The following is a 13,287-nucleotide window of genomic DNA, read 5'->3' as shown; positions in this document are numbered from 1 at the left end:
CTAAGTCACTCTGGACCCTCTCCCTGCCCTTTATGCTAAAGGTTCACTGTGTCCCACTGGAGGGGGGATTATCGGGCTTGGGAGGGGGCTGATTCTGCTGAGATGGGGAGGCTTCACTGCGGTCCCCAGCAGTGGGAGTCCTTGTGCCACCCTTCTCACAGCCAGACAGAAGGATGCTGTGGCCCTTGGGGCACCCCGAGGCCTCAGAGAGCATCCTTAAATAAATCTCATGAACTCCTTAAACCACCTCATCATGTTTTCTGGGAGGGGCGAGTGTTAGACTGGCAGTCAGGGCCCCCCCCACTAGAAACTGGCTCCCCAAAGAACTGGAAATCCCAGCATGCACTGCGCTTTATGCAGCCCCCCCCCCCGCACCCAAGGAAATTGCAAATCCCAGAATGCACTGCGCCTTACAGACCACAACCCGAGGGAACTGCGAACCCCAGCATGCATTGCGCCTTACGCACCCGAAGCCAAGGGAACTGCGAACCCCAGCATGCATTGCGCCTTACGCACCCGAAGCCAAGGGAACTGCGAATCCCAGCATGCATTGCGCCTTACGCACCCGAAGCCAAGGGAACTGCGAATCCCAGCATGCATTGCGCATGACATACCACAACCCAAGGGAACTGCGAATCCCAGCATGCATTGCGCCTTACGCACCCGAACTCAAAGGAACTGGCAATCCCAGCATGCACTTTTCCTCTGAAGCGCGGCTGTTCGTATCCCAGCATGCACTACTACCTCAGGAGGACTGCAACGCCTAGAACGCATGGATTCCGGTCACATGACACAGGGAGACTACAATTCCCAGCATTCAGTGCTGCAAAAGGGCCCCACTCTGCGCATGCGCAGCAGACTCGGCTGCTCGCACACTGCGCAAGTGGTGAGCGAAGGGGTGGGATTGCGCTTGCGGAGTCGGGGGAAAACCCGCCCACGCGGATTTGCGCAGGCGCAGTGAAAGCGGACCGGGCTAAGCGCAGGCGCACTCAGGGAAACCGTCCGCCCGGTCCCGCTGCCCACAGTCTCCAGTTCAGCTCGACTTCGGAGGCGGCCTCGGTGCAGCACCCCTAGCTTCCGCTTCCGGCTTGGGAAGGAACTGCTTCCGGTTCGGCTCCGTCTCTCCCTGCAGCGGTGGCTTCGGCTGGGGCGGTAAGGAGCGGTCGGACAAGGGAGGCTCTGCGCATGCGCTACACCTGGGCTGGCGGGTGCGCATACGCGGAGTGCGCGAGAGGGCCACGGTTCTAGCTCCGCGCGCGCATGCGCGGTTGCCCCAGCCTGCTGAGCCTCTGTGCGCGTGCGCAGAGGCGATACCACTCTTAAAGAGGGGGTTACAATAGCCTAGACCAGCATGGGTGGGGGAAGTGATGCATTATGGTAGGCCCTACAATAATATATGTGTATTCATTTGCGGGCTGCAGTAATGTGTCCCTATTTGTGTAGGCCCTACAGTAACGTTTGATTCATGCCTGGTGCGGGGAGGAGTCAGCACCTTGGCCCAACACAACTGACTTATTGTAGGGCCTACGATAATGGCTCCATTGCATCTCCAGGCCTTGGAACAGCGTGTCTATAATTAATGTAATTATGTATATTAACGTAGGGCCTACCATTGTGCTTCTCCATGAATACTGAACCTCTGTCAACATGCTTCATAATTGTAGGGCCTAGAATAATAGATCTGCATTTCATTTGGAGCTGGAAACTGAAAGGATTGTGGGAGAGTTTTCTCTGTCAAGCAAGACCCCTCCCCAAATCGGTTTTGTAGAACAAAGGTTTGGAGACAGCCAAAGAGGGGAATAGCAAAGGGAAGGCAGCAAAACCACCAGAGCAGAATTGAAAGGACTTGACGGGAGCTGGTTATGGAAAAGATGAGGTCAGCACCATGCAGAGAAGAAGTGGATAAATATGGGGATTTACAGCGATGAGTTTCGGGAGAATCCAAAGGCAGAGTCTTCACGCCCAAATAAACCAGGTGGTGGAGCAAGTAAAAGAAGTGTTAAAAAATAAGGCGAAAAACAGTTTAAATTCAGACAGAGGCGTGAGAGCAAATGAGACCTGGAGGAGTACAAGGGTGTAAAATCCCATTTACTCAGTTCACTGATTAAATGTTAGGTTAACCTAATGTCTAACCAGTTAACTGACTAAGAGAGTTCCTGGGCGGCTCTCCCATTGTTGTAGATCTCACAGAAACACATCCCCATTCAATCTGCACCACTGCCATGGTGCTTGTTAATATAGGGCCTTGTCTCTAGAGGGCTGGGAACGTCCTGGGAGCCTCTGGTGGCTACAGGTCACTTGCTTCAGTTTCCCTTCTTGGACTAGTTAAAACGTCAGCCAGGTTTTTCCTTGATCAGAAATACCCCTCTTTGGGGACTGGGATTTTTGACATAAAATAAATGGCAAATAAACCTCAGATTCCCAAGCCAAGTCCATGCATATATCCACACAATACAAAGTTTTCTCTTTCCGCGTCTCTCTGCCTGGGGCAGTCTCCCTGGTCTTGAGTCTTCTGTATCGGAGCTTTTCCGTGGTCTCCGCTAGTTTCCCAGGGTTCCCTCCCTGTCGCGGCAGCTTCCTGTTGCCCTGTAATCTCTCCGATCTGTCCTGAAATTAGGGTTGGATCGTTCCAGCTACAGGCCTGCAGTTAATTTGGGTTCTGGGCCACTAAGACTATTTTCATAGGGCCTATAGTAATATATCTACCATTATTTGGGTCCTGGGTCATTACAACTGTTCTGGTAGGGCCTACAATAATACGTCCACCTTAATATAGGTCCCATGCCTTACTGCCTATTAACACAAGGCCTACAGGAATAGAACCCTAATCATTTGGCTGTAGTGCTGCTAGTCCCATTATTGCAGGAGGACAGTAACGTGTCCTAGCTAATCCGCCTGAACCAGGGAAAGGTCTTTTTGTTCAAAGGGGAATGACCCCCATGCCATGCGCCAGGGGAGGGTCACTGGGTCTCATCCTTTGTCCTCTAGGCCTGGGGGTGCCGGAGCCGCCATGGGGCGCTCGTCGAAGGACAAGCGGGATGTCTACTACCGCCTGGCGAAGGAGGAGGGCTGGCGGGCCCGCAGTGCCTTCAAACTCCTGCAGCTGGATGAAGAGTTCCACCTGTTTGAGGGTAAACTGGGAGCTGGCCCCACCCTGGCCCCATGTGTCCTGGTTCTCAGCCTCTCCCCGACCCCCCACCCCCACTCCCTTCCAAAGCCAGGGAGAGGATGGTTACCTCCAAGTTGTGCAGACTCAGCTCTAGCCCTGATGCACATGGGCATAAATATTAGAGAGAACCCACCTCCCTGCTCTAACCACTAGACCCCCATCCCCTCCTGGAGCCAGGGAGAGAACCCAGGTATCCTGGCTACCAGCCTCTCTCCCTGCAGGGGTGCGCCGGGCGGTGGACCTGTGTGCGGCCCCTGGCAGCTGGAGCCAGGTGCTGAGCAGGAAGCTGAAGTAGGTGGGGGAGCGACTGGAGGGGGCAGGACCAGGGGCATTGGTGGGGTGGGGTTGATGGGGGACATGGGCAGGTGGAACTGGAAGGGTGTAGGCGGGCTTGGGAGTGTAGTGTTGGGGGGCAGGACGGGGGTGGGGACAGGCAGGAGGAGGTGGCATGGGGGAGATAGTGTATGAGGGGGTGGGGTGGCCTGGGGGGTAGCAGGGTCAGGGAGCGAGAGGGGCGGGAGGGAGTATGAGGGGGTGGGTAGCCTAGGGTGTAGTGGGGGCGGGGGGTGAGAGGGGAGGCGGTGGGGGAGATGGGGTATGAGGGGGCGGGAGGGGGTTGGACTGGTGCTTAGCAGTGGGTGGGAGGGGAACCCCCCCCGGCTGTCTCACTCTCGCCCCCGTAATCCCCAGGGGCGGCCCCAGGGAGGGCCCTGACGCTGTGAAGATCGTCGCTGTGGATCTGCAGGCCATGGCTCCGCTCCCAGGAGTCGTCCAGATCCAGGGGGACATCACCAAGGTACATCCCCCGCCCCAGTGCCCCCCCCCGCCCATGTCCGACTGCCCCAAGCCCTCACCGGGCCCCTCTGTCCCCTGCCAGGTCTCCACGGCGCAGGAGATCATCCAGCACTTCGAGGGGCAGCCGGCCGACCTGGTGGTTTGTGACGGGGCCCCCGACGGTGAGTAGGAGCAGCCAGCAGGGGGGAGGGGAAGGGCCCCTCACAGGCACCCGGATGGGCACCTTGGCGGGAGGAGCTACTGGGCCCCTCTGAGCCCTTCTGAGCCCTTCTCTCCTGCCTCACAGTGACCGGCCTTCACGACATCGACGAATACATCCAGGCGCAGCTGCTGCTCGCGGTGAGTCTCCCCCAGCTCCCCCGCTGCTCTGCACAGCAGACTGCCCGTTTGCCTGCCTCCATCCCGCGCTGCAGCATCAGTCACTTCTTGTCCCAAATGGCTGTTCTCCGGCCACCCCGCCCCAGAGGCAGCTGCATCTCTGAGCCTGGCAAACCGTACCCGTGTGGCGTTATATGTGGCTGTTCTCTGGCCACCCCGCCCCAGAGGTGGCTGCATCTCTGAGCCTGGCAAACCGTACCCGTGTGGCGTTATATGTGGCTGTTCTCCGGCAACCCCGCCCCAGAAGCGGCTGCATCTCTGAGCCTGGCAAACTGTACCCGTGTGGTGTTACATGTGGCTGTTCTCCGGCCACCCCGCCCCAGAGGCAGCTGCATCTCTGAGCCTGGCAAACCGTACTCGTGTGGCGTTATATGTAGCTGTTCTCTGGCCACCCCACCCCAGAGGTGGCTGCATCTCTGCGCCTGACAAGCCGAACCCATTCCAAGAGGTTTTCAGTGCATCTCAGCACCGAGCGCGCTGTCCCCATTTCATTAAGGATTTGGGCGTTCACTGATGATTTCCTTTTCTCCTCTTTTCAGGCTCTGAACATCACAACTCACGTCCTGAATAAGGGAGGCACCTTCGTGGCCAAGGTAAATACGAGCTCTTCTCAGAGGCCTCTGGGTCCTGGCTGAAGCGGTTAACAGCCACACGGGAGCAGCTCCCCTGACAGTGAGATGCAGTCACTGCTGGGGTGGGGTGGCCAGGGAACACCCGCATATAACATCGCACGGCTCTGGCTCCAGGAGAGACGAGCGGCTGGGGGCAGATGGGCTGAGGGCAGGGGGGCTGGGCGGGGGATGCTCTCCCCTGGCATGCAGGCCCGTCACCCTGCCCCCACCTCCATGCCCTAGATCTTCCGGGGGAAGGACGTGACGCTTCTCTACTCCCAGCTCCGCATCTTCTTCCCTGAGGTCACCTGTGCCAAGCCTCGCAGCAGCCGCAATTCCAGCATCGGTGAGGGCGGAGCCAGGATCCCCGGGAGGGGGTGTGTGGATCCGGGGCTGGGGGGCTGGAGGGTCACAGAGCCCCCACTGCCGGGACGTCAGTGGGGCATGCAGGCCCTCGGCTGGCGTGGGACGCGATTCCCTCACTGCAAGGGGCTGGGGGCAGGTCGGGGCGGGGGGCCGGTCGCATGGGTTACAGCCGGGGGAGGCATCTGCGCCACAGAGGGGGTGGGTCCCCCGCTCGCTGCATGCCCCACTGACGTCTCTCTCATCCCCAGAGGCCTTTGCTGTCTGCCGTGGGTACTGCCCGCCCGAGGGCTACGTGCCCAGCATGGCCAACCCGCTGCTGGACCACTGCTACGGTAAGGGGGGCTCAGCAGGGAGCGATCCCCTGATAGTAGGGGGGGGTCAAGGAGGGGCGCTTTCCCCTGGCAGTGTGTGGGGGCAAAGCAGGGGCTCTTCCCTGGCAGTGGGGCGCTCCCCCCGGCAGTAGGGGGGAGCCAAGGAGTGGCGCTCCCCCCGACAGTGGGGGGGGCCAAGGAGTGGCGCTCCCCCCGACAGTGGGGGGGGCCAAGGAGTGGCGCTCCCCCCGACAGTGGGGTGTGGGACAAAGGAGGGGCACACCCCCTGGCAGTGGGGGGCCAAGGAGTGGCGCTCCCCCCGGCAGTGGGGGGGGCCAAGGAGTGGCGCTCCCCCTGGCAGTGGGGGGGCAAGGAGTGGCGCTCCCCCTGGCAGTGGGGGGGGGGGCCAAGGAGTGGCGCTCCCCCCGGCAGTGGGGTGTGGGACAAAGGAGGGGCACACCCCCTGGCAGTGGGGGGGCAAGGAGTGGCGCTCCCCCCTGGCAGAGGGGTGGGGGGCAGGGACGCTCTCCCCTGCAGGCCAGGCTAACCTCTGTCCCTTTCTAGATGTGGATTTTAATCAGCTGGAAGGGCCCAACAGAGTGATTGTCCCGTTCTTGGCCTGTGGGGATCTGAGCGCCTACGACGCAGACCGGACGTACCCCCTCCAGGTGGGACTGCAGGGATCGGGGCAGGGATTGGAGGAGTGGGGCTGGATCCCGGCAGTGGGGGCAGGGCAGGGATCGCAGGCCCGGGGGAATCGGGGCCAGTTACCAGCAGTGGGGCAGTCAGGTGGGGCGGGAAGCGCAGGCTGGGGCGGGGTGCACCAGAGTGCCACCATCCTACCCCCTTCTCTCTCTCCCCCTCTGCAGCTGGCCCCAGGGAAAGAATACAGCTACGTGCCCCCCAGCCAGCCCCCCATCTGCCCCCCCTACCAGGAAGCCTGCTTCTTGAAGAGGAACAATCTCTTGGCTAAGGACCCTGGGCCGCCCCCATTGGAGGAGGCCAGCCCCACCCCCTCATCTGGGCCGGCGCCGGAACCTGGGGGCAGCTCTCCCGAGGCCGGCGTTGAAAACCGTCTGGCATCCTTGTCTGTGTCCCCCTAGAGCAAGGGGGTGGTTGTGTCTGTCCCTGCCGCCCCCTGCTGGAAGGAATGGGGGTGCCTGCCTGCCGCCCCCTGCTGGAGGATGAGCCCGGGACTGGGGTAGCAGCATTTTAATGTCATCCTTTGTCTGGGCTGTGCAGGGGACTCTCCCCTCCAACGGCCTCTGTTTTAATAAAGACTCACCGAGGCGGGTGGTTTTCAACCCCAGCCATCAATCACCTTGGCAGTCTTCCCCTTCTGGTGGGTCCCGGAGCAGGGAGTTCCGCTGGTTAATGGCTACCGCCGCTTGATTCACAACCCACCCCTTGGGGCCCGAGCCCCTTTTGAAGCCGGTGCTGGAGTGACAGCATCCGCCGTGGCGTTGCTTTCTTATGTGCCGTACGGAGCTCTTACCCCTGCTCCGGCCCACCCTGCACGGCGCACGGCCCTGTACAAACACAGCAGAATGACAAGTCCTGCTCCAAAGTGGAGCCTCCTTTCTTTCCACTAGATGCCGCCAGATGAGACTAAGAAATAAAACAACGCAGACGTCCCGCCCCTGCCCTCGCTCGCCGAACGGCTCTTTTGGTGCATCCTCTGGGGGGTGCCTGTTTAAAGACTTAGCAGCCGCGGGGCGTGGGTGTGGGCAGAGAGGCCTTCTGAGGCACAGCAGGTTCACATCCCCGGCCAGGATTCCCTGGGCCTCCCCAACTATACAACAGCACTTAACATTTGCTGTCCAACTCCTACCTCCTCCCCTTTCTCTCTGGGGGGGTCTGCCAGTCCCCACCCCTCCCATCCTCTCGGGTAGCATCACCTCCCACTGTATCCTGTAGCAGGGAGTTCCACCGGTTAACAACCTTTGTCTGCTTGCTTCCTGCCCCATACAGGGTGTGTTCCTGTTTATACCACAGTTACGTCAGGGGCACCAGGCTGATTCTGGGCTCCGGCGTCAGCTTGTCTGGGGGGAACTCCATTGGCAGGGACCCCGGGGCCCGGCTCTCCCATCTCGAGGGCCCCGGCAGGAGTTCCAGCTGGCCAGGCCTGGCCCTGTCCTCCTCCGGGTCGGGGGAAGCTGGGGCTGAAAGTGAAGCGGTCCAAGGGCGTGTGCTCGATTCGGCAGAGGCTCGCGTCGGGGGAGTAGCAGGCGTTAAGGCCCGGGAGGGAGACGCCGTCCTCCACAGAGCCGCTGAGGGCCGGCTGCGTCTGGGAGGCCTGGCTCTTGGTGTCTGGGGCGTTCTCCAGCGGGAGCTCGACCCGTCGGAAACAGTAACGGGCAAAGAGGCTGATGAGGAACATCTCCACCACCAGGGAGTAGTAATAGATAACTGGGGGGAGAAGGGGGAGGTTACAGCACAGCCCGGCTCGGCGCCAGGCTCCCCACCCCCCGCTCCGGAGCCCCTTGGCCCTCCCCTCCCCCCCAACTCACTCTGGGAGCGGGTGTCAGCCGAGAGCGGGGGCTGGCAGGGGATGGCGCCCAGAGCCCCCATGGTCTCCAGGATGCCGCTCTGCAGGCTGCAGACGATGAGGACCAGGATGATGCAGACGAACTTGGAGCGCAGGCCGTAGCCGGGCAGGGCCGGCCTGGCGGCCTGGTAGAAGAGCAGGTAGCCGTAGAAGGACAGCCAGGTGGAGATGGCGACGATGGCGTTGATGTAGGCGTTGGGGTTGGTGAAGCTCACCTGGGGAGGATGTGGGTCGGAAGAAGGCAGTGGGCGGGCTGCCAGGCCCAGGGGGAATGCCCAGGGTCATGCCCCACTTCTGCCCTATGCCTGGGGACCGCAAAAACCTCAATCCAACCCCACCCCCTGCCCAAGGATCGCGCTGAACTCAGCTCGGCGCCAACCCCGCCCCGTGCTCAGAGGGAATGCCCGCGCTCAGCCCAACCCTACGGCCCGGGCTTACGCCCATCCCTGCCCAGCAACCAGCAGAGCCACCAGAGGCACCCAAGGGTAGCGCCCTGCCCAGCCCAGCGCCCAAGGGTAGCGCCCTGCCCAGCCCAGCGCCCAAGGGTAGCGCCCTGCCCAGCCCAGCGCCCAAGGGTAGCGCCAACCTTCAACCCAACGCCCAAGGGTAGCGCCCAGCCTCGACCCGGCACCCAAGGGTAATGCCAACCTTCAACCCAACGCCCAAGGGTAACGCCCAGCCTCATCCAATGCCCAAGGGTAGTACCTGGCCTCGATCCAGCACCCAAGGGTAACGCCCGGCCTCGACCCAGCGCCCCAGGGTAACGCCCGGCCTCGACCCAGCGCCCAAGGGTAACGCCCGGCCTCGACCCAGCGCCCCAGGGTAACGCCCGGCCTCGACTCAGCGCCCCAGGGTAACGCCCGGCCTCGACCCAGCGCCCCAGGGTAACGCCCGGCCTCGACCCAGCGCCCCAGGGTAACGCCCGGCCTCGACCCAGCGCCCCAGGGTAACGCCCGGCCTCGACCCAGCGCCCCAGGGTGTATTACGGATTCTCCAACCCAGCCAACACTCGGGGTTAACAGCAACCTCAGTGCTGGTCCCAGCACTCCCTGCCCTGGTGGAAGAGCTCCCCTCTCTGCGGAGAAGCCTGCCCCCCCGGCTGGCGAGGGGCAGAGGAGGACATGGGGCCGGGGTGACTCACATCGCCATAGTCGTACTTCTCGTCGGTCCAGAGGATGAGGGCGACGAAGAAGAGGATGGTCCTGATGAGGGACAGCTGGTACACGGCCAGGGTCATCCGGCGCAGGTTGGACCTGGGGGTGACAAGGTGGGATGTGCCTCGGTTTCTCTTTGGTTCTTGGGGGGCCAAGGGGGGATGACGCAGAAGGAGTGTCCTGTGCGCCGGCCGTGTTGCTCCCGGAGATGCCAAGAACCGATGGGGGCGAGGCAGCCAGTGGGAAGAGACCCTGGCAGAGGTGGACCGGGCTGGGGATCTCGGCCACAGTGAGCGCCAAGGCTGGCAGGAAGCACGAGGGGGGCTACCTGGGTACGGCCTTTGAGCCGATTCCAGGGCCGGAGAGGGACCCTGGTGCCCAGCGGTGTCTCCGGCCAGAGGGCGTCCCCGCACTGCCGGAGAGCAGACTGGGTAGGAAATGGGCTGGTGCCCTGGGCACTGAGCTGAGGTGGGTTGCGCCCTTGGACGTTGGGCAGGATTTATAGGAGCTGGACCGAGGTTGGGTGTTGCTGTGGCAACATGGGATTGGGCGTTGCCGGGGGGACAGGCCGAGGTTGGACATTGACGTGGACTGGTGGGGCTGGGCCGAGGTTGGGCGTTGCTGTGGCAACGTGGGATTGGGCGTTGCCGGGGGGACAGGCCGAGGTTGGACGTTGACGTGGACTGGTGGGGCTGGGCCGAGGTTGGGCGTTGCTGTGGGGTCGGACGGAGGTTGGGCGTTGATGTGGCGACGTGGGGCTGGGCCGAGGTTGGGCGTTGCCATGGGGCTGGACCGAGGTTGGGCGTTGCCGTGGCGACGTGGGGCTGGGCCGAGGTTGGGCGTTGCCGTGGCGACGTGGGGCTGGGCCGAGGTTGGGCGTTGCCGTGGCGACGTGGGGCTGGGCCGAGGTTGGGCGTTGCCGTGGGGCTGGGCCGAGGTTGGGCGTTGCCGTGGCGACGTGGGGCTGGACCGAGGTTGGGCGTTGCCGTGGCGATATGGGGCTGGACCGAGGTTGGGTGTTGCCGTGGGGCTGGACCGAGGTTGGGCGTTGCCATGGGAGAAGGGGGGAGCTGGACTAGGGGGCAGGCTCCTCGGCTATGCATGCCTAGGGACGAGGGGCGAGAGAGGGACCCCAGGCCGGACGCAGGGCCGTGCAGGGTCAGGGATGCCAGGTCTGCCTGGCGCCCACTGGCCCTCAGCCGGGCTCAGTGAGGTCTCAGGACCTGCCAGGGGCCCTGCGCTGGATGCTGCAGCCTGGGGCGCTGTCAGGAGCTGGCCACGCGCGGGGACGGCCACATACCGGCTGGTGGGAATGTTGGGCAGGCAGCAGCAGCAGCAGCAGGGGAAGGGGTTGGGGGCCACGTGCTGCCCCTGCAGGCGCTGGATCATGCGGGCCGAGCCCCCAAAGAAATCGGTCACCAAGTCCAGGAATTTCCACAGAGTGATGGAGTGGTAGCTGCGGAGACAGGGCAGGCAACCACTCGAGAACAGCCGCACAGAACACAGCAAGGGAGGGCTCGCCTGGGGCTGAGATGCAGCCACCTCTGGGGCGGGGCAGCCAGGGAACAGCCGCACAGAACACAGCAAGGGAGGGCTCGCCTGGGGCTGAGATGCAGCCACCTCTGGGGCGGGGCAGCCAGGGAACAGCCGCACAGAACGCAGCAAGGGAGGGCTCGCCTGGGGCTGAGATGCAGCCACCTCTGGGGCGGGGCAGCCAGGGAACAGCCGCACAGAACACAGCAAGGGAGGGCTCGCCTGGGGCTGAGATGCAGCCACCTCTGGGGCGGGGCAGCCAGGGAACAGCCGCACAGAACACAGCAAGGGAGGGCTCGCCTGGGGCTGAGATGCAGCCACCTCTGGGGCGGGGCAGCCAGGGAACAGCCGCACAGAACACAGCAAGGGAGGGCTCGCCTGGGGCTGAGATGCAGCCACCTCTGGGGTGGGGCAGCCAGGGAACAGCCGCACAGAACGCAGCAAGGGAGGGCTCGCCTGGGGCTGAGATGCAGCCACCTCTGGGGTGGGGCAGCCAGGGAACAGCCGCACAGAACACAGCAAGGGAGGGCTCGCCTGGGGCTGAGATGCAGCCACCTCTGGGGCAGGGCAGCCAGGGAACAGCCGCACAGAACACAGCAAGGGAGGGCTCGCCTGGGGCTGAGATGCAGCCACCTCTGAGGCGGGGCAGCCAGGGAACAGCCGCACAGAACGCAGCAAGGGAGGGCTCGCGTGGGGCTGAGATGCAGCCACCTCTTGGGTGGGGCAGCCAGGGAACAGCCGCACAGAACGCAGCAAGGGAGGGCTCGCCTGGGGCTGAGATGCAGCCACCTCTGAGGCGGGGCAGCCAGGGAACAGCCGCACAGAACGCAGCAAGGGAGGGCTCGTGTGGGGCTGAGATGCAGCCACCTCTGGGGTGGGGCAGCCAGGGAACAGCCGCACAGAACACAGCAAGGGAGGGCTCGCGTGGGGCTGAGATGCAGCCACCTCTGGGGTGGGGCAGCCAGGGAACAGCCATGGATAATGATGCCCCTTCCATTTCACTTAAATCCTGCCCCTTTCCATTAAGTCCCACCCCTTTGCCCATGTCACTCACATGTTAGCAACAAAGATACACACGAAAGAGGAGCGGGGGATGTACATGCCAATGAGGGACATGATGCTGAACACCTAGGGATAAAGCAGAGAACAGGGTTGGGGAGTCGGGACACCTGGGTTCCCTCCCCAGCTCTGGAGGGGAGTGGGGGCTAGTGGTTGGACCAGCAGAGGGCTGGGAGCCAGGACTTCTCAGTTCTCTCCCTGGCTCTGGGACAGGAATGAGGTCTAGTGGTTAGAGTTGGGAGCCCAGATGCTTGGGTTCTCTCCCTGGCTCTTGGAGGGGAGTGGGGCTAGTGGTTAGAGTGCGGGGGGGGGGGGCGTCTGGGAGCCAGGACTGCTGGGTTCTCTCCCTAGGCTTTGGGACAGGAGTGGTGCCTAGTGGTTAGAGTGGGGGGAGGGTGGAGCTGGGAGCCAGGACCTCTGGGTTCTCTCCCTGGGCTCTGGGAGGGGAATGGGGGCTAGTGGTTAGAGTGGGCGGGGGCAGGGGAGCTGGGACCCAGGACACCTGGGTTCTCTCCCTGGGCTCTGGGAGGGGAGTGGGGGCTAGTGGTTAGAGTGGGCGGGGGCAGGGGAGCTGGGACCCAGGACACCTGGGTTCTCTCCCTGGGCTCTGGGAGGGGAGTGGGGGCTAGTGGTTAGAGCTGGGAGCCCGGACGCCTGGGTTCTCTCCTGCCTTACCGGGTAGACCCCCAGGATCCAGAGGGAGAGGCTGGTCCTGAGGGAGGTGCCGAGGTGGCGCAGGAAGAAACCCATCTGCTCCAGGAACAGGCCCAGCTGCACCAAGCCCAGGGCCGTGGGAATGAGGAAAATCCACAGCTGGGCCTGGAAGACTGGGGAGGGTGGTGGGGGGTGAGCCAGAGCCCCACAGAGCTCCTGCTCCCCCCTGGCTGACCCCTCTCCCTCCCCTGGGATCCCCCCATTCATCCCCCATAGCCACCTGCTCCCTCCCTCTCGGGTCTCTGGGGGCCCGGGCACCTGGGTCCCACCTGGGAAGATCTCAGAGGACAGGGGGAACTGGCCGCTGTGGAGGGTGCAGTTTTGGGGTCGCGCCATTTCCGCCGGCCCCTCCCTCTCTCCAGGAACAGCCTGTCCTGTCCTTGTTTCTCTGTCACTGGTTTTCCCGGCTTTCCCCAGCACCCCCCCCCCCAAGCTCCACCCAAGGAAGAAGCCATCCTCATTAGTCACCATATTAATCAATCATTGACCCAGCCCAGGTGCAAGCGCCAGGTAACGGGGTCCAAGTCCGGCTTCCTCCGCTTGTGAATGGAACGGACCGCAGCCTGCGGAACTGTCTGCCACTAGATGGAGAGCCCACGACTCTCCCAATGCAAATGATCAACCACAAGGAATTACCAAAGCAGGAAGG

At 62.9% G+C, this 13,287-nt stretch overlaps 2 protein-coding genes across 4 annotated transcripts; one reads left to right on the top strand and one right to left on the bottom strand.

The window, feature by feature from the left end:
* The first annotated feature begins 850 nt into the window (after nucleotides 1-850).
* Nucleotides 851-6,950, top strand: FTSJ1 (FtsJ RNA 2'-O-methyltransferase 1). The gene is made up of 11 exons (XM_075918633.2): nucleotides 851-1,152; nucleotides 2,989-3,131; nucleotides 3,391-3,460; nucleotides 3,860-3,965; nucleotides 4,047-4,125; nucleotides 4,251-4,303; nucleotides 4,882-4,935; nucleotides 5,197-5,299; nucleotides 5,568-5,651; nucleotides 6,195-6,298; nucleotides 6,500-6,950. Exons 2-11 carry the CDS (start codon nucleotides 3,011-3,013, stop codon nucleotides 6,731-6,733), a joined length of 1,008 nt encoding a protein of 335 aa, XP_075774748.2. The 5' UTR covers nucleotides 851-1,152; nucleotides 2,989-3,010; the 3' UTR covers nucleotides 6,734-6,950.
* A 228-nt stretch (nucleotides 6,951-7,178) lies between these two features.
* On the bottom strand, nucleotides 7,179-13,229 carry LOC106732534 (organic solute transporter subunit alpha-like). Of its 3 annotated transcripts, none has more exons than XM_075918630.2 (7): nucleotides 13,107-13,229; nucleotides 12,600-12,751; nucleotides 11,920-11,993; nucleotides 10,633-10,788; nucleotides 9,320-9,431; nucleotides 8,141-8,393; nucleotides 7,179-8,039 (listed from the first exon to the last, which is right to left on the bottom strand). In XM_075918630.2, the coding sequence occupies exons 2-7, from the start codon at nucleotides 12,672-12,674 to the stop codon at nucleotides 7,615-7,617; spliced, it is 1,095 nt and encodes a 364-aa protein (XP_075774745.2). In that variant the 5' UTR covers nucleotides 12,675-12,751; nucleotides 13,107-13,229; the 3' UTR covers nucleotides 7,179-7,614. The 3 variants fall into 3 exon arrangements, with proteins under 3 accessions (XP_075774745.2, XP_075774744.2, XP_075774743.2); XM_075918629.2 differs by lacking the exon at nucleotides 13,107-13,229 and adding an exon at nucleotides 12,908-13,056; XM_075918628.2 differs by lacking the exon at nucleotides 13,107-13,229 and having other exon boundaries at nucleotides 12,600-13,056.
* Nucleotides 13,230-13,287: the final 58 nt, after the last annotated feature.

This window comes from Pelodiscus sinensis, chromosome 18 (genome assembly GCF_052426305.1).
Source record: "Pelodiscus sinensis isolate ZL-2025 chromosome 18, ASM5242630v1, whole genome shotgun sequence".
Taxonomy (NCBI): Eukaryota; Metazoa; Chordata; order Testudines; family Trionychidae; genus Pelodiscus; species Pelodiscus sinensis.
Note: the sequence above shows the minus strand (reverse complement) of the source record. Positions and strands in the feature narration are given on the sequence as shown.